The following is a 20171-nucleotide window of genomic DNA, read 5'->3' as shown; positions in this document are numbered from 1 at the left end:
GGGGGTTTGTTGCTTCTACAACAAAGAATGTGTGTAAAACTTAAATGCGGATGATAAAATATGAACTCACCGACAGCAAAAAGATTTAAGACTATTTCAGTGTAAGTTTATTTGTTGATTCATTTGGTGTGGTCTTCTGTGCTGCCTTGAAATGCTCAATTTGAACTTTCACAGGCTAATTGCCAAATATATCTCGTTAAAAAGAGGACGTTAGATTTGAAAAGAGAGTCTTAGTGGCTTTACGGAAGTTCTTGTTTTTAATTTTTGCTTTTGCCAACAGTGAACAAAACTCAAAGGCATTGATGCACCAATCAGAATTATTCTTGTTTTATTTAAGGCTTTGATTCACCAATACAAATGTCCGTTAATTTGTATTTCTCTTTAAGAACTTTCATAAAAGAAATATAAGTGCAACTTTCAACTGGGAGCTGAGTCAACATCACACCACATGCATGGGAGTTGAGTGGTTGTAAAACAGGGTTTGACCGACATTTTGAAACAAAGACAAAAACCACGGCAGAGGTGAAATTTTAAGTGGTTTCTGAATCTTATGTTAGTGATTAGTCTTTTTAACTGCCCTAGCTGTAAACAGGAGTCTTTGCCTTTATTCCCCAATGAGAATGTAGCTCGCTATTTCATAAAAATGTGCAGCCACTCAATTTTGAAAACAATTGCATTAAAATTGGACATTTAAACTCCTTAGAGAAGCTGTTTTTAAACCAAAACACCCACCACACACTTTGTAATCATAAATTGCATAACTTTAGATTGAAATAACAGCTAGTGCTGAAAATAAGTTTGTAAGTTTTAACTTCATGAGTTTAAATAACAAAAATACTATTTTTTCCTAATAAATACATGTGACCCGAGCGATTAAACCACTTGGTAAAAAGTAGAAAAGGGAGTTTTAATGTCTGAAATAAAAAAAACTGCAATGCTTCGAAAACTATTAAATAAACTGAGGTGGCAATGAAATGTTTGATTTTGTTTGATCTCTAGATTCTTTTTTCTTTTGCTTTATTTTTTTTTGTCATTTTCCTGCCATATTTTGCTTGTTGCAACAGTCAATAACAGTTTAATTTCCTTTCAAACATTTATAAAATCTCATATTCTTCATATTTGAACACAAGTCTGAGTGGGATTTGTAGGCAGCTGTATTAAATAAGCAGATTAGAGATAACAGGCTTGCACAGCAGCAGATAATACATTGGATCTGTTTAGTTTGAGAGCGACCTGGCTTCTTCTTCTCATTGAGGATTTCAGAAATGTCTTTGTGCTCTTTGCTTTATTTGTCCTGTATCCCAGGACTTTCTCTGATTGTCCAAGTCTCTTCCTCCAGGTTGGCGATGCCATGAGAAAGATGCAGGAGAGGAACAACATCGGTAAAGTGATCCTCACCACCGAGCCCATGCCGGAGGAGGAGAAGAAGGAAGAGGCCAAGAAGGAGGACAAGAAAGAGGACAAGAAGAAGGAGGAGAAGAAGAAGGACGACAAGAAGAAGGACGATGGAAAGAAGGAGGAGAAGAAGGATGACAAGAAGAAAGAGGAGCCTAAGAAAGAGGAGAAGAAGGAAGAGCCCAAGAATGAGGAGGAGAAGAATGAAGAGGCCAAGAAGGAGGAGAAGTGAGAGGGAAAGATGGATAGTCAAGCAGACCAGCAGCAGGGAGTTTGTGTCCTGGGAGCAGGGGAGGTGGCAGGGATGAGCTTGGTGGTGGAGCTGCAGGGGGATGGGGGTGGAGTGGTAGCAAAGATGGGAAGGAGTTGGGATAAATTGGAAATTATCACACCAGTCTCAGTCTTTTACCTCCCTTCTGCCTCACCTACTGGGTGATTTAAGCGGGCATGGCTGCTCCCACCTCCCGTTTCCTTTTCTGTTCCTCATATTTAGCTCTTTAAAAAAATGTTTTTTTAAATCTGATCCTTCAGACCCCCTATATGCTCTAATCTCATCTCCCACCCTCTGCCCCTCACAGTATTAATCGATTTTTGCTATTGGGAATCAAAGCATCAGGAGAGCCGTGGAGGATGGTGGGTTTGGTCCGAGCCTGGAGGCAAATTACCATCTCCCTGACAACCTTAATCTCCTTTCACACTCCGGCCCCACCCTTGACCCTCCGTGCCCCCTCTGCATCTCGACTCCCACCGTGTTAAATTGTTCTGCTCTGACTTCCACCTGCCGCCTCCTCTTCTTCCCCCCCCCTCACTGTGCTGAGTCCCCCCCATCCCTCACCAACACACACATCTCCCACAGCATCACCACCACCACCCCAACTCACCCACGAGCCGGACCCACAGACAGGCACCGAAGGCAGGCAGATAAACCGAGAACCACACCCACCCACCGGCACTTGTTTTCTGTGTCCAGCTTGGTTATGTCACTACTGATGAGTCAGAGATGCTTCTGATTGGCTGATGCTCCTCACCTTCCCTGGAGATATTTTCATTGTAGTTTTTTCGCTCATCATGTTTAAGTATGTAGAAAAAAAACATCTTAGAGCTTCAGAGCAATGGAAATGCTTTCCCATCAAATTCCATTCGAGTTCATGTCCTTGCTTTTCCTCTCATAATGAGCCTCTCTGTGCTCTGTTGAATAGCCTGGCTGATATTATTTTCCAGCTTCCTTCTCCTTAGTTACAGATTTTTCTACCCGACCAACTGTTGGCAAGAAGTTCAGGGTGCCAATTAAGAGAGAAATTGTTTCTGTGCAAACACACAGACATGCACGCTCCAAATGCGATGAAAGAGCCGCTGTCGCACCAAGACAGCGAGGCGCTTGAAGTGAGCAAGTGAAGAGGGTTTTTTTTCTTTCGTTTTCCTTTGCTCTGGACTTTCTTTCCTCCCTGAACCTCAGAGAGGAATTTCATTGCATTCCTCGCTTCCTTTCGATCACACTGACCCAGGAGAGGCGAATTCAGCCGGCGCTGTTGTCCGCTCTTCGCCTCCCCACCTCCTCCCTCTTCCTCCTCTTTCTGTTTCCCTCTTTGTGGTCGGCATAGCAACAGGCGTCAGGCTCATCAGAGATGGCACTGTGGTCTCTCTCTCTTCTTGTTTTCTTCCCTCTCTCTGTGTCTCCTTCATGCTCTTCTGACTCTGCGTTTGCCAGCAGTTGGTGCTGTCAGCCGGTATTTCAACAGGTTGAAGATGTTTTAGTAATATGAATCAAAACAGCAGGCGAGGCTGTTTTTTAAGCATTTAATAAGACTCGGCTAGCCTTATTTCAACCCTGTCTAAAGTCTAACATGTTACTTTAACAGTTGGGTTCGTAACTGTGGCTATTAACGGCTAACATTACATCTACATTAAAAACTCGAATGCTAAAAATAACTGAAATTTTAACAACTACACTGGTGTGAAGAAGTATTTTCTTCTGTTTTTCCTTTCTTTTAACCACATTGAACAGTTTGTCCAGCAAATCAAAGATAATTAGAGTGAATAACAACATCTAGTTTTCAATCGATGATTTTATTAAGGGAACAAAGCTATCCAAATCAGTCTGGCCTTGTGTGAAGAAGCAATTGTCTGCTAAATTTAATAACCCTATGTCTAATAACTGGTTATGCCACCCTTGGCAACAAGTACCGGCGTCTTGCTTTTGCAATAACTGGAAATGAAGTTGTTTTTTTTTTTTACTTTGTACCATTGGTCTTTGCAGAACTATTTTAATTCTTTTTATTTGTCCACTCTCCCTTGGATGCCATTTTTGCCTAATCACTTACTTGATTGGAGCATTCTGTGTGGGTTTAACCACAATCCATCTAGCGAGAAATCTAATATTCCTCAAAATACTGGAGGGTATAAACATAAATAAAAAGAGCACATTTCCTGACTTTTTTGGATACCTTTTATTCTTAATAGTTCAGTATTTAAAAATTGCGTTATGTATTTAATGAGGCTATCCTAAACTGACATTATGATGTGTTTAATGATGTGAAACATCTAAGTGTAACAAAAAGGAAAAAACAGAAGAGAAACACTTTTACATGACACCGTCTGCCAAAAGGGTGGAGATGATAAATCATGTGATAAAATGCAGTTTTTCTTTCTACCTGTAACTAGTAGCTGTGCTACACAGTGCTAATGCTTGTGTAACGTGACTGTTCAGTTTCTAATGCCAACAGTGTGTGTCAGTGGCCCTTTACTTGCTAGTGTAGCACACTGCTGCCCCGCTTATGGACATTGAAAATTTCATCTCGGTGTCATCATCCTTAAACATGACGCCTTCCTGACTACCTGCCTGCCTGCCTGCCTCTGGGTCCGGCTTCAGTGTTCAGACTCAGATGGTGACTAGTGACTTTGTAAAAAACAAACAAAAAAAATGTTTCCAAAAAAGAAAAAAAAAAGTTTTTGTGTTGGCATGAGTGGCCTCCCTCATGTGCTGTGTGTGGTGTGCCATTGTGTGTGAAGACGTGTGTGTCCTCAGGTCGTTTGTCAGGTTTTAAAATCACTCTCCCTCCCTGCCACATTCCCACCTCACACTACTCTGCTACAGAACGACGTAGCTTCACATTGACCCTCCTCCATCTCTCCCTCCTGTCTGATAAGAGGCCTGTGTTATGAGGACAGTTGGTATTAGTATTTTGCACTCTGCTCGCTGATCTTAATGCACTTGCAAGCATGGCGGTGGCACTCCAGTCTCAGCCTGGCTTTGAGTTGTCTTCTTTCTTTTTTTCTTTTTTTTTTTTTGTTGCTCCAGATTTGCAGCCCGTTTCTTATCCCTTCAGAACAGGTGGCACAAACGCATTCACTTGTTTAAAGGTTCCACTCATGTGCTCCAACTTTTCAAATGCATTCATCCTTTCTTGGCTGTGGGAAACAAAACGCGGAGCTGGGTGAGATGGACTGGAGTGCGACCGCCATACTGGTGTGGGGAGTGATTGTGCTCTGTCAGCCTCTGGTTAGTGTTCTGTTCTAATCTGCTGGGCTCCCTTTGTGAACCTGTGGACGGTGCTTCTGTTCCGAGTGCCATGTGAGAAACAATTGCTTCAGTTAAAAAAAAAAAAAGAAAGAAAGAAAGATGTTTTACTTACTATGTTATTTTGATTTACCTTTATTTTTTTGTTGTTTTTTTTGTTGTTTTTTTTGTTATCCAAGGGTTTAAAGTTCAAAGCTCATACAGTACTCTGTGGGGACCCGCTAACCTGCACTCCTTTTAAATGTGATAAAGTTGGGGGTTTTTTCTGTTGGTCCAAACCATGTGTGCCAAATTGTATGTATATTCCTCTGTCAATGCTTTGAATATTAACAGTGCATAAAAATATATTAAAAAAGAATCTGCCTTGGGGTGCATTTCCATCAACCCAGAAGAGGGGGAAAAATGCAGAAAAGCACCAGTTTTCTATATCAGGGAATAATGGGACTTTTTTTCAAAAAGTTTGTGGGTTTTAATTGGTTGCTCAGACTTAGGTCTGTTTCTGTTTTCTCTCCTTTCAAAAAGGTTACCTCTATAAGAATCAGATTATCCTACAACTAAAAGGAAGGAGAGATTAGGACTCAAAACTTCACTAGATTTCCCCAAAATCCAAAGCTTCACCGCATTCTTCTGTGCATACGTTTCTGCCAGCGTGTTTGCAAATGGTCCGTATAGCAAAGTGAGGAAAACAGATGTTCTCACACAGCTGTGCAGTGATGCAGATACTGTAAAACAGCCCAACAAGGCCCCAGCTTATTGGCTGATCAGCCCCAGACGCAACATTTCCGCTTTACAGCCGCTCTCTCCGTTCGCTGAAGGTTTGTAAGTCATTTCTCTCTTCCTTCGCTGCATCTGCAGAGCTTCTTGGCCCGTGCAGCAGTTTAGCAGCCAGCCAACAGTCCTCCCGGTATAAACCCCTTTCCCTCTGCACTCGCTTTCACAGAGAATAAAACATCATTTTGACATCTGGAATTTGATATTGCACGCATCCATCTGCATGTGGAAAACAGATTAGTTTTTGTTTTTTTCTTCCAGCATTTCCCCATTGGTTCAATGGAGCCAATGCCTTTGAGACGATCTTAATCAGTGAGGCGGTGCTTCATGTCTGGAGTTTGAGCTCAAGTGGATCTTTTGGTTAAAAGCAGGCCCACCCCCTTCCTACTTTGGTCTGCCGTCTGGAAGCCCTTCCACTATGGTGAAGCCGGATTGTATGTCATCTTGAAGTGGTTTCTCAGTCATTCCAGACATTTATGCAAGAGAAACGCAGAGATGTACAGCTTGGGAGAAAATAAAGCATTACAATGTAAAAATAGGCAACGCGTGGTCATTTTCCTAGATGGGATGGCGCCAATTAACACCCGTAAATTAGGGCCTGAAGACAAGCGTTGAGGTCAGTATTTCAAATCCTCATCTTCTTTCTCTCTTGTTGTGTCGTTAAAGTTCCTCACAGAAACGTCGCTGTCGAGCTTTGACGTGATTTTTTAACATTTTTTATTTTGTTTTATATGGTTTCTCAGGTCATTCCAAACTGCAGTTTTCCTCACCACTAATACACACACAGCGGTGCCACAATGTTCATGACACAAACTCCGACTGCATGATTATCCTTCACAATCTCATCCGATGTGAAAGAAGGATCAGTCAGTGGCTCATATTCACTCAAACATCTGTCTGCAGCTCTTAAGTTCTACGCAGTCTCTTTTAAGAGTAATGCATTGCAGAGATGCTAAAAAAAAAAGCACAATCTGCCAGGGCTTTTCATGTACAGTACAGTATTACAATGCATGTTTAATCAACCAGAAAATAAAGCACATGTGTGTAGCTTCTCATCAGTTTTTCATAGTATTGTGGTGTGAAGGAGGAGCGTGCCAGTCCACCGCAGAGTCCCTGGTCTCACCTTCAGCACAGGCATTGCCAAGGCCAGCTGGTAAAGCCGTGTGACATCTTAACCTATCTCTGGGAATGCTTCGGAAAAACTCACTTCACAACCCTCCTCTCGTAAGCTTTGTCAGCACTGGTCATTTTCTACAGCGGATACCCAACAGGTGACTTCCACATTCCCTTCGCTCTGATGTTTTTTGGGTTAAAAAGAGAAAAGCAGAACAGAAAAACACACTCCTCATCCCGACTTTGTTTTTTAAACCCTTTGAACTGATGCTGCTTCTGTGCTTGACTCTGGGTTTACCGCGTGGTGCCATGCTGTCCACATGGCCTTTAGAGCTTGTAACGCTTCAGTGTGTAATGTTACCATATGCCTTACATGTTTTCCAGGACTAATAAAAAAAGCATCAAAAAAAGTCAGGAAATGTGCTCTTTTTATTTATATTTATACCCTGCAGAACTTTGCAAATAGCTAGATGTATTGTGGTTAAACCCACACAGAATGTTCCAAAGTGCCTATTTTTACAGTGACGTGCACATCATACCATAGAAATACACTCATAAAAACTGAATTAGTTGAAATGGTGAAAAAAAAAAAGGTTCAGAAATGCTGTGCGAAATGATCCAAACTGTGACGTCGGGACATTAAACATTCAGAGATTCAAGCACGTTCTTAAAAAAAGAAAAAGCCATTAGTTTAAAAAGAATCTAAAAATACATACATATTATTTCCATTCTCAATTCTGTTATTTACATTCATAGATAAATAAGGAATGACTGACATTTTACAACATAATACAATAAGACAAATTACTAATACAGTTGAAATTATATTAAAAACGTACACGTATAAGTTTCTTCTCTGTAATTTTTCAATTTGGACCATGCTGATTTCTACGCAATTCCTTTAGAAGTCAAGATGGTGGACAAACGTGTCAAGTAGGTGGGATCCGGGTACCCTTTCCTGCAAAAGACAAAATAAGAACAAATTAGCTCAGATTTGTCGATACTGACCTGGAGATTGAAACTGCATTCACTCACTCAGATTTGCCTCCATATAAGCTGGTTTTGTGTGGGATGCAGTCCCAGACGACCTTGGCCTCTGTCCCTTTGTCTGCCACTGTGAAGGTGAGGCCCCCCCTGAAGGCTTTTTCCAGCCGGGGAAGCAGCTTCTTCGCATTTTCATTGTCTGGGAGGTAGGCTTCGAATACCGCCCCCTTAAATGGTTTTCCAGGTGATGGATGGCCCTCCTGATCAAAGATAAATCACATTAGAACCAAAGTGCTAACATATACAATTGATAGCACAGTACTAATGAAATAGCTATAACCCATTTGCAGTCACTGACACTTTGGGTAAACCTGTGAAAAAAATCACTTTTATAATAAACTTAATCAATGTATAATCAATGTTTCTGTTGATTTGGTTTAAAATTAACCTACTGAAAGACACAATTGGTCCAATTTTTAGTTTTCAAGAAAAAGCCTCGAGACCTTTAAATAAAGGGATAGTATAGTGTATTTTCTAGGCAAGTAGTCCCATTTTATAGCACAATCAAGTAACTACGTTGTAATCGGTTGTATTAAAAATGCTTTACATATCAAATATAACTTAGAAGAAATTTGTTTTACAACTTGAAATTTGTCCCCATCTCTTTAAGAATCTCCTGTTCTTGGACACTGGTAGTTTCGATAAGAATTATCTAACCCCATTAAATGGACTGGATCCATTTTATTAAAGATTTGTAATGTTACACCACAGCACAACAGTACTAGCTTGTATGTTTGCCAGTTAATATGCATTAGCACATAAGAAAGTGCAAGTTGAACTGTTTGCAAATTATTTATGAAACATTTTGATTTGCAGTCAAAAATATGCCACTGCAAAACAGTTTAATCAATTCTGTTGGGTGGGCTGCAAGTCAAGTAAATAGGACAATGGGGGTTGGGAGAGTTTCTTAAGGGTCCAAATGCATAGTTAAAGTTATGTTCAAACGCCAATATAGAAAGAAACTTAAAAAACTTTTTCTTTTTTTTTTTACAGAGTTGGGAACCATGGATGAAACTTGTATCCATAACTGCAGAGGTTATGCTCTTAGCTTGTGAAATGTTCTGATGCTAAACTGTCAAAAAATTTAAAGGTCTTTTTTTCTTGTGAAAGAAGTCTATATTCATCTTGGAATTTAAGTCTATTTTACTTTGGAAATGCAGGTTTTGAGTAGCATCCTTGTCTTGGTTGCTTTCTCAGTAACAGTGAAAGCCCTATCAGGTTCTCTAAAAGATAACACAAAAGCTCTTTATCAGATAACAGCGACGTAAGATTCTAAGTAAGCTACTCACCCCTTGGATACCATTAGGAATGCGGTAAGTGATCTTGATAACGCCGCCCTTGTGTTGACCTGGTAAACTCATGCTCAGTTTGGATTTCTTCATTTCACCGCAGATGCCTTGGGATGTCTGCTCTGCCTGATTGCAGACTTTGCAGTAAGAGTGCAACATCTCCAGGCACTCTGGGCACAATGTGACTCCACACTTGGTCCTCACCAATGTTGTCTTGTCCTTCCCACAAAAACAGGTCTGCTCGTTCAGACCTGACCTGGACTTCTCTGAGGTGCTCTGGGTCTCTGCAGGTGTATGCTCTGTAGCATCTGGTTGGTTAGCCTGTAATGTTATCTCTTTATCACCATTCATAGGATTCTTTCCAACTGTGTTTCCATCCTGTTTTTCCTTGAAGACTTTCTCTTTCTTCTGTGATGATTGGCTATTTGATCCATTTACAAGCCCTTTCTCACCAAAGTCTCTACCATAGGTTGTTTTCCATTGCTGACTCTCGCTGTTCTTTTCAACTATGCCAGCTTGGGGGGATACTAGCAATTGATATGTACTGTCCGGGGCTTGTTTTCTGCTTTGGGTTGCATTCAATAGTAAAAATTGGTCGGAGAAGTCGTGCTGTTCAGGTTCTTTAGAAAATACCTCCCTCAGCGTAGCAGCAACCTGGGAGCAGAGCTCTAATGGACCAACGAGATACAAGTTTTTCTTCATCGTGTGGATAACAACCTTCTTGAAGCGGCTCCGCACTTCAGAGCAACAAGCCTGTAAGGTTTCATCTTTGGTACTAGAAACCCCCAACTCTGACATGCGCAGCTCCTGAACTGAGAAGTCACCACTGACTAAGTCAACAAGCTTCTGTAGACGTTCCCGACATAATGTCACTTTGGACGAATCAGCCCCTCTTAAGATAACAGTCAAATTCTGATTGCCATCAGAGGAGCTCTCTTTCATCTGGAGATCAGACGTGAGGTCCTCCACCCGGGTGCCGTAGGCCTCCTTTATGTATTGCCATATAACCTGGGAAACTGAGATCTCTTCATGATGGACTTCCGGTTTATTCCTCACTGTCTGGCTACTAAAGCTGGAAGACCGCTCGCGGACTCCGACTGAAGGTTTGCTGGAATCGTCTTGGCTCTTCTGGCCCAAGATTTGAGCTTTCTGTTGAGGTGTCCCTGAGAAACTACTGGCTCGCTTTAAAGTGGATCCAGACCCTGAAGGTAGAAGTGCACTGCTTTTTGGAAGGCTGTAAGGAATTGAAGCAAACGGAGCAGCTAAATCTTTTGGTCGGGTATCTATCATATCTGTAGTTAAAGAGGTTTTAATTGGTGAGAATAAAGAGGGAGAAGATGTGTGCGCAGTCTTGAACAATATGTTCCCTCCAGTATTTTGGGCTGCTGCTCTAGAAACTCCTTCACCAGAAATCTGTGTTGTTCCGGACACCACATCGTGCCCCAGAATCGGTTCCTGGTGCGCTTGCCTGCTGGGTGATGAATTTGGACGGAAGGAAAAGCTGCCTAAACCGGAAAGTCCTGAGTCTTTAAACCGAGCAGCCAGCTTATACCTTCTTGCTCCATCAATTCTTTGTTCATCTTCCTCAGATATCTGTAGCCGATCTATCCTTTCATTCAACTGTCCTTCAGTAGGAGGCGTAGTCTGGGGTAATCGCTCCTCATCAGCATGAAAAGGTGATGAGCCAGAATTATATGAAGGAAAATTAAGAAGACTGGCAACACCTTCCTTTTTATTTCTAACTTCCTCCTGACCCATTAGAAGAGAGTATCTGGCATCTGCTACATCCTTGTTGCTACCAATAAAGTAAATATTCTGCTCATCTTCATTCAGAAGAAGTTTTGGATATCTTGCACTTACGTTTTCCAGTGCCCTTTGCAGTCCTCCTCTGGGGCGAACTATAGTTTTAGGGAGCTGGTCTCGACAGATCTTTGCCTCATTTTCCTGGTAAAGTCGACTTATTGCCTGTTTAGCTAGTTTCATGCTCTCTTGTCCCTCTTCCAACGCTGTTGTACCAGCAATCTGCAAAAACAGAGTTGTCAGGCCTTGATTTGTTTCATTCACCACCTCGACACCAAACTGACTGAGGATTTGCTGGTATTCCTTCTTGCAGTGCTTCTCCAGATACTGGAACATGTCTGCATCCACAATCAAAGAGGACTCCTCTATAAAAGCAGTTGGAGAGTGCTGAGCTGCGCTATCTGTGTGATTGGCAGTTTCCCAGTCATCACCACCAAGAGCACGATTTCTGCTTGAAGTGAAGTTTTCCCCCTTTGTTGAAACATCAGCGTCATCTTCGACTTCTCTGTGTTCCTCTTGCCTGGTTGGTTCTCTGCTCTGATCTTCTGACACTTGAGACTTCTGTGATGTCTGAAATGACCAAGTCCTGCTGGAGGCATTTGGACCTGATTCTTTGCTCTCTGAGAATCCGGGACCAAGTAGTTCGGCCAAAGCAGCCTGCACTTTACAGTACGAGCCAAACAGTGTGCAACACATCTCAGTAGCAGTGGATTTTATCTGGACATCCTGATGACTTTTATGAAGGTTTTTTAGTGCCTTGATTCCCCCAGGAAGTCTGCTGTAGTCAACCGTTGCTGTTAAGCTTAAGACAACCTAAAAACCCCAAAGCAAAACAATTTAAGTTCACCCTTCTTATTGAATTACTTGGCATATTGTACAAAATTTAGGTAATATTTTGTACCTGGTCTGGGTCCAAGCTTTCTGGGCTCTCTGAAGCATTGAGTTCATACTTCTTTCCATCTATTTCCAGAATGTGCCGAGATTGTTGAGCAATTCTCTGTGCCACTATGAGAGAGGGGTCATTGGAAGGAAATCAATCAGAGTCTGAAAAGCATCCTGACTAAGCGTTTCTGCCATTGGCTGCTCCACTGACTTGCATAGAGGCATTTCAGCTCAGTTTAAATCACTGGTGACAGCCTAAAGGCTGTACTGATGCTATGTAAATGGATGCACCTAAATTTTGATAGATGGGAAATTATTTATGTTGAGCTGAGAGGCTTGGGTGGAGTTTTACATGTCAGGAAATAATACAAATGATCTTTATTAGGATCTAGAATTATTTAAATCTAATTTCAAGTGCACAATAACACACAACAGATGCAATACTGTGATTATTTATTAAACCAAGATTAAGTTAAAGTGGAAAAGCTGTGATTGAAGAAGTACATCCCAATGGTTAAATGGATTTCAGAATCCCCTTTAGCAGCAATAGAAATTGTTGTTTTCTGTCTAGCTTTATCAGTCTCTCACATTAATGTGGATAAATTCATTGTGATTAGAGAATAACTGTTTCTGCACAGCTTTCTTGAGGTCTCACTACAGTACTTCAATCATGTAGATAGCTGTACTTGGACTGGGCCATTGAAAAACATTGAATGTGTCCAGTCAATATTTTGTAGATATGCTGCTGGGTTTGGGATTATTTCCTACCTGGCCTCAAACATGACTCAATTCTTTTTGGTATATGGAGGAGTAAAACGGTCTTTTCAAAGGCTAGAATGCTTCCAGGTTCTGTGGCTGCAAAATTAACCCAAATCATCATCCCTCTGCAACTTGTAAGGTATTTGGTTTTCTCCAAACATGGAGCAATGCAGTATGGTCAAGAATCTCCATTCTTGCTAAACTGGTTCAAGGGACTTTATTGGAGAAGTCTTGTGGTTCAATCTGATCGAGTTTTGTAAACCTAAATTGTATTGCCATATTAATTTTACAGAAAAGAAGCTTTCTGCTGGGGAAATGAAGCAAGGGCTGTACAGTTCTTTTACTAAGTATTGAAAATCTGACTTTAAAGTGTGTTTGGTGGCACACAGTCACAGTCATCAGATTGTTTGGAAATGGCATCAAAAAGCCTCCTACATTGGTGAGCAGCAACAAGTCCTCCTCTTAAGGCCACTGCTGATGTATTTATTTCCTGTGCTGACCAGTTGAATGGGCAAAATTCTGTTTTTACTGTATGCCGGTAAAAATACAGATGAATACTTATTCAGTACATTTTGCTAGCAGCATCTTTCCCACTGAAATCAAATGGAAGTAAGCAAGGTGCTGTTGGTTTGTTTTCGTTTATTCAAGAAAACACTTCAACCGACTGACCTGCACTGTCCTCAAAGGTAATGAGAGCACATAAAGGCGTTGGTTTCACAATCGTGACATGGTCTATTTCCCCTCCTCCATTCCTGGCTCTGAGAAAGTGAATGAGTAACTTGTCTTTCAGCCTGTCATCTTCTAGGTCCGTGGGCAGCCCGCTCACCCTGACAATCCTGCCCGCTTCTGCCATCTGCTGGAAGAAACACGGTCACTGCTGAGTGGGAGAAACTTTATACAAGGGAATGAGACCATTCAAAAATACGTTGTCCTGGAGAGACGCTGATTGTGAATATCCGACTGATGGTGAAAAATAAAAATAAACAAAAGTGTGACCCCTCTGTTAATTATAGGGGTCTCTATGTGGGAACCCCACCCTTGTATACAGGAACAAAGATATGTCAGATTATATCACCCTCTCCTGGGGTTACAAGGACATTACATCAATATACAAAGAGAAAATCCATCTTAATCAACGTTATACTGTATGTATAAATCTGCAAATAAAAATGGCAATCAACTTCACATCGGTGGGTTTTTAATCCTCTTTACTTCTAAAGAAGAGCTGACGAGATTATAAGCCAATTGTATATTATATATTTTATGAAGCCAAAACGTGTGACGTTTGGTTATTTATTCTTCTCTAGAGCCATTCCCCCTTGACTGACGCTTACTTGAATAGAAATCTTTTTTTTTTAAATGCACAAAGCTATTAACCCCTCGCCCCCATGTCCCCCGCCTTTCTTCTTCTTCCTCGCCACCAACCGATTATCAACTAGTTTGCTGCTCTTTGACTAAATTCAACACTACTTTGCTGCACGTACTGAAGCTTTTCGGACATTCCGCCTGCTTAGGCTTGTAGTGTTTCTACTTATATTGATTTCAGAGTTTTGGTGTCAAATCTGCTTCCAGAAATCAGCAAGAGGCGCGTAATTACCCCATAACAAGAAAACAGGCCACATTTCAGAGGCGAGTGTCAAGGAAGTAAATAAATCAGGCACATCTCGGCTGAATCAGATCGCAACACAAACGATGAAATTATTCGGCGTAGCGCTGCGGATCTCGCTCGAATGTAAACATTACTGACCTTGCATGTGTTTCACGCTGATGTCTCTTTTCTCAACTTTCGAAGATCGGCACTCTTCACGGGAAGAGGAGGAAAAGCGAAACTAAGTATATTTTGTTTGGCTTCTTCCCACTAGGGGGCAACCAAATGTCGATGCTCCGAGTATGCGAGCAAGTTAGAGCTGCTTCATCCAGATGTTTGTTGGTGCTTCAGCTGTTTTATCGTCTCTACTAAAATGAAAAAGAGAAATTTTAAACTAAGTGAAAACGGAGAGTTTGCAGATGATGTGATCAGAAAGTTTCTTATTGTCCTAATTTTGTTGCTACGCGAAAATAAAATCATACCACGCTCATGTTGGTAACAATTGCATGATGTGTATTTTGCAAAACAATGACAGTCAGTGGTTCTTTTTATTATTAAACAAAATACCAATCGGTATTCAAAGTAAGACAGGAAAGGACTGAATTCATTTGATCACATTACAGTTTTGCAACTGTGTAAAGAGTGTAAAAGTTTAGAAAACAAAGGCTTGCACACAAATAGCCTAGACATCTTACTATTCATTCAGGTATAGTAAGCTTTGTAGATGACGATTTTTGTAAGATCCCACCTGGCACAAGGTCCTGGAAACCACCCACATTTTTTCACAGTTCTTTCTCTTAGAACCAACATTTTAAAATCTGGTTTTCTTGTTTGCATCACGGACACAGGGAAGGGTTACATTTGTAGAGCAGAATAAGAAAAACATCATGATTTAGAAATCTCAGCGCTCCTGACTGCTCAACATATATAGTATTTCCACAGACCACAACATGTGGTTTCCACCATCATCTTTTTAAATCAAAAAGCATGACTTGTTTTGATAGTAAATCGTAACAACAGCTCCAGCTTGATGAACTTTCTTAAAAGAAAAGTTAACACTAAATTATTGTTCTGTCTTTAATGCTTTATTTATACCAGTATTATACCGTGCACACCTGCAGGAACAAAAACATTTGTTACTTTGTTCAAAAATAACATAAAATAAAGGAATCCACCAGCCATTGATCAATTGATTATTTATTTGTTTATTTTTATTTTCCTAACACGGAAAGCCACTAGGTGGCGGTATTGCAGTGGTGCATTAAATGTCTTCTTCCGCAGCTTTCGACGAAGCAGAGAACCGTGTGGAGTTTATCCAATCAGAAGGCAGGTTGTGACTCGTTGTGCGCAGGCGCAGTGAGTGAAATATTTCATGTGTTGTACGTAGTGTCCGGTGGAGGTCACAGTCGTTGGAGCAAACTGAGGTTAGTTATGACACATATTGTAATCAGAACACAAAAAATACAAAACTGTTAAGTTAGAGCTTAGTGTAACAGTCATGATTACCCTAAATTGACCTTTTTTTGTGCACTAACGGTGTTGTAAAACGGTTGCCTTGACTGGCCGGGGTTTGAGTAAGACGAGCACGAGTTCCACTGCCTTATCTCCATCAGCGAAAGCTAACTGCTATCTGTTAATATTTAAGCCGCACACATTTTACTAATACATTTCAAACAGCACACTATACTTAATAACGTTTTAATTGGCTTGGTGAAGCAACACATTTAAATCTGGTAGGAATTTGCTAGCGCTATCAATGCACTGCTAATCTCTAAGCTAAAGCTAGCTAATGATGAGCTAAATTAGCTTTACCCTACAGCCGTGGTTGGCATCAACCAAGGCCACTGTTTGTTTGTCCTGCAGTGAAGGGATTAACGGTGGCTTTTTAAGGATTTCAACAAAGACTTAATTGGTTTACATAGCGTGCTATACTAGTAAAGTTGCAGTCGGGGTCACCGAAACGTTCCTTGTTTCCACCTGCAGGTTGCTGCGGTCATGGCCAAGCTGTTTGAGTCTATCGGAAAGTTGGGGCTCGCCCTTGCTATTGGTGGAGGTGTTGTGAACTCCGCCCTCTTCAACGGTGAGTTCTGCACATGGACAGTTAACATAGTGTTAATAGTTAGATAAGGGAACATCTGGCACATAGTACATTAAAAATAATGTACAGTAGTAATGGAACCTATTCTATAATTGTAGTCATTATGATCTGAGCTTGTTTGTTTTTTAATAGTCAGCCCACTCATTTGACTAATATGTCTTTTTTTTCCTCTTTCCTACATTCATATTTATATTAGATATGACAACTATATAAGAATCACTTGATATAATTGTGCTCAAAATGGTCTATATTACTGCTTTCTCACTAAAACTTGAGGCAGAAATTTACAGAAAGTTTCTAAGTCATTATCTGTCAAAGTGGGTACAAAACTTCCCTGGGTAAGAATTGATGCATGTTGAGTAAACTGAAAAGAAAGTTTGTATACGACCAAAGCAAGAAGTGTGAAATGGATAAATGGTAAAATTAGTCAATAGATTCACACAAATGCTCCAATATTAATTTTACAAGACATCAACGTTCCAATGAGGGAATGACTGTACTCTATCTCTACATTTTTAACAATTGTTCTTTTGAAGTAATCAGTTTTTGACACTTTTTGATTATAGCTAATTATTTTACCTCAAGAAAAGTAATCAGCTATGTTAGAAAACATGTAATACACAATTTATATGTTTAATGTGTATGATTGACAATATTTCTCTTTACAGTTGATGCAGGACATCGGGCTGTAATATTTGACAGGTTCAGAGGTGTACAGGATGCAGTTGTCGGTGAAGGAACCCACTTCCTCATTCCTTGGGTTCAGAAGCCCATCATCTTTGATTGTCGATCCCGTCCACGTAACGTGCCTGTCATCACTGGCAGCAAAGGTGAGTTATTTAAATAAATTAAATTAAATTGATTTATAAAAATTTGTTTAGAACAATCAATACAGCCATATAGGTAGAATCAAATCCAAATCCTTCCAATTCAGTCCTACCAATAATATAATGGAGGTGAGGAAAAAATATCTCTTCAGGAAATTTCATCAAGGCCTTGACTTTGCAAAAGTCTCTTCTAAACAAACGTGACGACAGTGGAAAGGAACCACAACCTTTTAACCTCCATCAGAACTAAACCTACTAAAGGCAGCTATTTACTGTGACTACAGGAGGTTGGGAAGATGGAGCAAACTTGAAAAAAACACTGAATGTTTTTCTCAGATGTAACATGAAACTGGCAGGCTGTGTGTTTCTACATATCCTTTCAAACTATACAAAAAAAGAAGAGCTAATGCACTCATGACATGATGTCTTAAACTCGCGGTTAGGTTATGTTCTATAAATCACTTTGAACCACTTATTCTGCAGATCTGCAGAATGTTAACATCACACTGCGTATCCTCTTCCGGCCGGTGACGAATCAGCTGCCCCGCATCTTCACCAGCATCGGCGAGGATTACGATGAGAGGGTGCTACCGTCCATCACCACAGAGGTCTTAAAGGCTGTTGTGGTGAGCCTTTAAGAGCCAGGAAGAAAGGATATTTGTTTTCTAATATTGTTGGAATAATCACTCAGTCAAGCATCTTTTTCCTTACAGGCTCGGTTTGATGCCGGGGAGCTCATCACCCAGAGAGAGCTCGTGTCTCGACAGGTCAGTGAGGATCTTACGGAAAGAGCTTCCACCTTCGGACTCATCTTGGATGACGTATCACTGGTAGGAAGCTGGTTCTAAAATTTCCAACAGTGTCGTGATTTTTTTGTATCAACTCCAAACTAATTCACAATTCTCTTTTTAGACACACTTGACCTTTGGTAAAGAATTCACAGAGGCTGTTGAGATGAAGCAGGTGGCCCAGCAGGAAGCAGAGAGGGCCCGCTTTGTTGTAGAAAAGGTATTACTCAAAACACTTGTTGAGCAAACCTTCGTATGCATTCTCCTCGGGGATACTCAGCAGTCTAAATCTGACATTTTTCTGCATGCTTTTTTAGGCCGAGCAACAGAAGCAGGCTGCCATCATTTCAGCAGAGGGGGATTCTCAGGCTGCCTTGCTCATCGCTAACTCCCTGATGGAAGCCGGTGATGGTTTGGTGGAGCTCCGTAAGCTGGAGGCAGCGGAAGATATCGCCTTCCAGCTCTCACGCGCCCGCAATGTCACTTACCTGCCGTCAGGACAGGGTACGTTGCTGCAGCTGCCCCAGTGATAGCCTCCCACCTTAACCAGCTGTGACATGGGCCACGGAGGGGCCAGCTTGATGATTCAGCAGGTGGTTCTTGCATCTTCACATACATTCGTCCCACTCTTTCTCAAACTACCACTGGACTTGGCTCTGCTGTTTGCAGAATGGTGGGGGATAGACTGAGAAGTCTGTGAATACATTTATGAAGTCCACTTTGGTGTATGGAAATAAAGAGGAGAATTGTTCCACCTTTATCCTAACATATTAAACTTTGAGGAAGATCATTAGTGCAGTTAATTTGACTTGCAGCTTTCTCTCAGAACGGGAGCACTGCATGAAAGAAACGTTAAAGCATCAAGGGAACTGGTAACTGATTTAAGACATGCTAAATTGCAAATGTTATTGTGCTTGAAAGTTCATTTGTAAAACAGTTTTCAGATCTCAAATGTGAAAGGCTTTCTTTTGATTTTATCCTAAGGGTATTATTCCACAAATAATGTTGCCATCTTCTACAAATTAGGATGTGCCTAACTAAAAATAAAGTGTATGCTCTCTTTAGTTTAACTGACATTGTCAAAAAGCCCCATGTCTCAGAAATGACACAAGTTAATAAAGATGTCTTTCTACCTCCTAGTAGTGGGTGTATTTGGTGAAAGAGCGTTTTATTTTTATCAACTCTCATGGAGCCAGATTAATATCTTACAAACATTTTATCCAAAACTGATCCGATTAGATAATTGTCTATTAGGTTGGAATTGATTTTTGTCTTCAACCGACATTACTAATGGTCTCAACTGGATTAATGGTAATTAAAATGCACCACATTTAATCCTGCATTTTACAATTTGTGTGGAAATGTGTAATCAAGGCCCCCCAATTGTGGTCTATTATTTGTACTTTTAAATAAAAAAAACCCCTGAACAACCACAAGTGATTATGCCATGTGTGATTTCAGATTTCGTTGCTGTTCTATTCCAGAACAGCAGGTTAGGTTACTTCTGATTACAGACTCTTTCAAGCTTCATAACCTTTGAACTGGTGGAAAAAAAGGAATTTTTTCTAATGTATCCCCTTGGTATTAATAAATCGGTCTGTAACACAGCTAATAACATACTGATGGGGTATATTTTTGAGATTGGTCCAGATATTAATTGGCCTAACAACTATTATGTTTTCTACATCTGAATAACCAAATATTACATGTGGAGGGCCCTCATGGCTTTATCCTTGAACCGCTTTTATTCAGTACCTATATGATGTGTTTAGCTTTGATTTTGGGGTATTTCGATATAATTTATGTAAAGTTCAGTGTTGTCACTGGCCAAAGTCTACTACGGTCTTACATCTGGCTCCATAAGAGTTGTTATTGGATCCAAAAGCAAGGTAAACAAGAGTCGTGATTAAAACCACTATCAAGTTTTGACATCCTGTCTATTTCTAAAACATTGTATTACCATCTTAGAAAAAAAAACATTGCCAGAATAAAGGTAATGTGAACCATCTTGACACCTACAGTTCTCCAAAATATTCTAGCCAGTGTTCCAAGAATAGTTGACAAAGTCTTCAGTTTCTAAGCTCTTCAGTTCCTGGAACAACTTCCTGAAAACCAGTAATGTGAAGAAATAGTTTTCTCTTTTAAATTAGTGCTGAAATTGCCACTGCAGTTCTCCTACAAAGATAAAGAAAGAGAAAATACACAGAAAAAAAATTCAACGTTTATTTATTTTGTGCTTAGATTTAAAGAAATGTATTTCTTTACATTTGTTCCTTGGTTTTCCTGCAAGGTACCTTGAG

At 40.5% G+C, this 20171-nt stretch overlaps 3 protein-coding genes across 3 annotated transcripts in view; 2 read left to right on the top strand and 1 right to left on the bottom strand.

Annotated features, from left to right (window-relative positions):
* Positions 1–5590, top strand: part of vat1 (vesicle amine transport 1) — a 40960-nt gene extending 35370 nt beyond the window's left edge. Inside the window, exon 6 of the mRNA XM_028041517.1 lies at positions 1340–5590. Coding sequence (XP_027897318.1) covers positions 1340–1627 — 288 coding nt within the window. The 3' untranslated portion in view covers positions 1628–5590. The remainder of the gene's footprint in view (positions 1–1339) is intronic.
* LOC114159547 (uncharacterized) lies at positions 5071–14444 on the bottom strand. The gene is made up of 6 exons (XM_028041511.1): positions 14318–14444; positions 13240–13423; positions 11831–11934; positions 9130–11742; positions 7832–8040; positions 5071–7754 (listed from the first exon to the last, which is right to left on the bottom strand). The coding sequence occupies exons 2-6, from the start codon at positions 13421–13423 to the stop codon at positions 7685–7687; spliced, it is 3180 nt and encodes a 1059-aa protein (XP_027897312.1). The 5' UTR covers positions 14318–14444; the 3' UTR covers positions 5071–7684.
* Positions 14445–15448: 1004 nt separating this feature from the next.
* On the top strand, positions 15449–19307 carry phb (prohibitin). The gene is made up of 7 exons (XM_028041522.1): positions 15449–15582; positions 16142–16238; positions 16925–17086; positions 17567–17709; positions 17797–17913; positions 17996–18091; positions 18189–19307. The coding sequence occupies exons 2-7, from the start codon at positions 16154–16156 to the stop codon at positions 18399–18401; spliced, it is 816 nt and encodes a 271-aa protein (XP_027897323.1). The 5' UTR covers positions 15449–15582; positions 16142–16153; the 3' UTR covers positions 18402–19307.
* Positions 19308–20171: the final 864 nt, after the last annotated feature.

Source organism: Xiphophorus couchianus, chromosome 16 (assembly GCF_001444195.1).
Source record: "Xiphophorus couchianus chromosome 16, X_couchianus-1.0, whole genome shotgun sequence".
Lineage (NCBI taxonomy): Eukaryota > Metazoa > Chordata > Actinopteri > Cyprinodontiformes > Poeciliidae > Xiphophorus > Xiphophorus couchianus.
This window is presented reverse-complemented; position numbering and strand designations above follow the sequence as displayed.

What these genes read in the sequence shown, in the direction of transcription:
- LOC114159547 (XM_028041511.1), bottom strand. Translation starts at nt 13,423, where the DNA reads ATGGCAGAAGCGGGCAGGATTGTCAGGGTGAGCGGGCTGCCCACGGAC. An exon ending in TACCTTTGAGGACAGTGCAG is followed by an intron (nt 11,935 to 13,239) that starts GTCAGTCGGTTG and finishes CCTCTCTCATAG; the next exon opens with TGGCACAGAGAATTGCTCAA. An exon ending in TTCCTAATGGTATCCAAGGG is followed by an intron (nt 8,041 to 9,129) that starts GTGAGTAGCTTA and finishes ATCTTTGATCAG; the next exon opens with GAGGGCCATCCATCACCTGG.
- phb (XM_028041522.1), top strand. Translation starts at nt 16,154, where the DNA reads ATGGCCAAGCTGTTTGAGTCTATCGGAAAGTTGGGGCTCGCCCTTGCT. An exon ending in GAACTCCGCCCTCTTCAACG is followed by an intron (nt 16,239 to 16,924) that starts GTGAGTTCTGCA and finishes TTCTCTTTACAG; the next exon opens with TTGATGCAGGACATCGGGCT. An exon ending in TCTTGGATGACGTATCACTG is followed by an intron (nt 17,914 to 17,995) that starts GTAGGAAGCTGG and finishes TTCTCTTTTTAG; the next exon opens with ACACACTTGACCTTTGGTAA.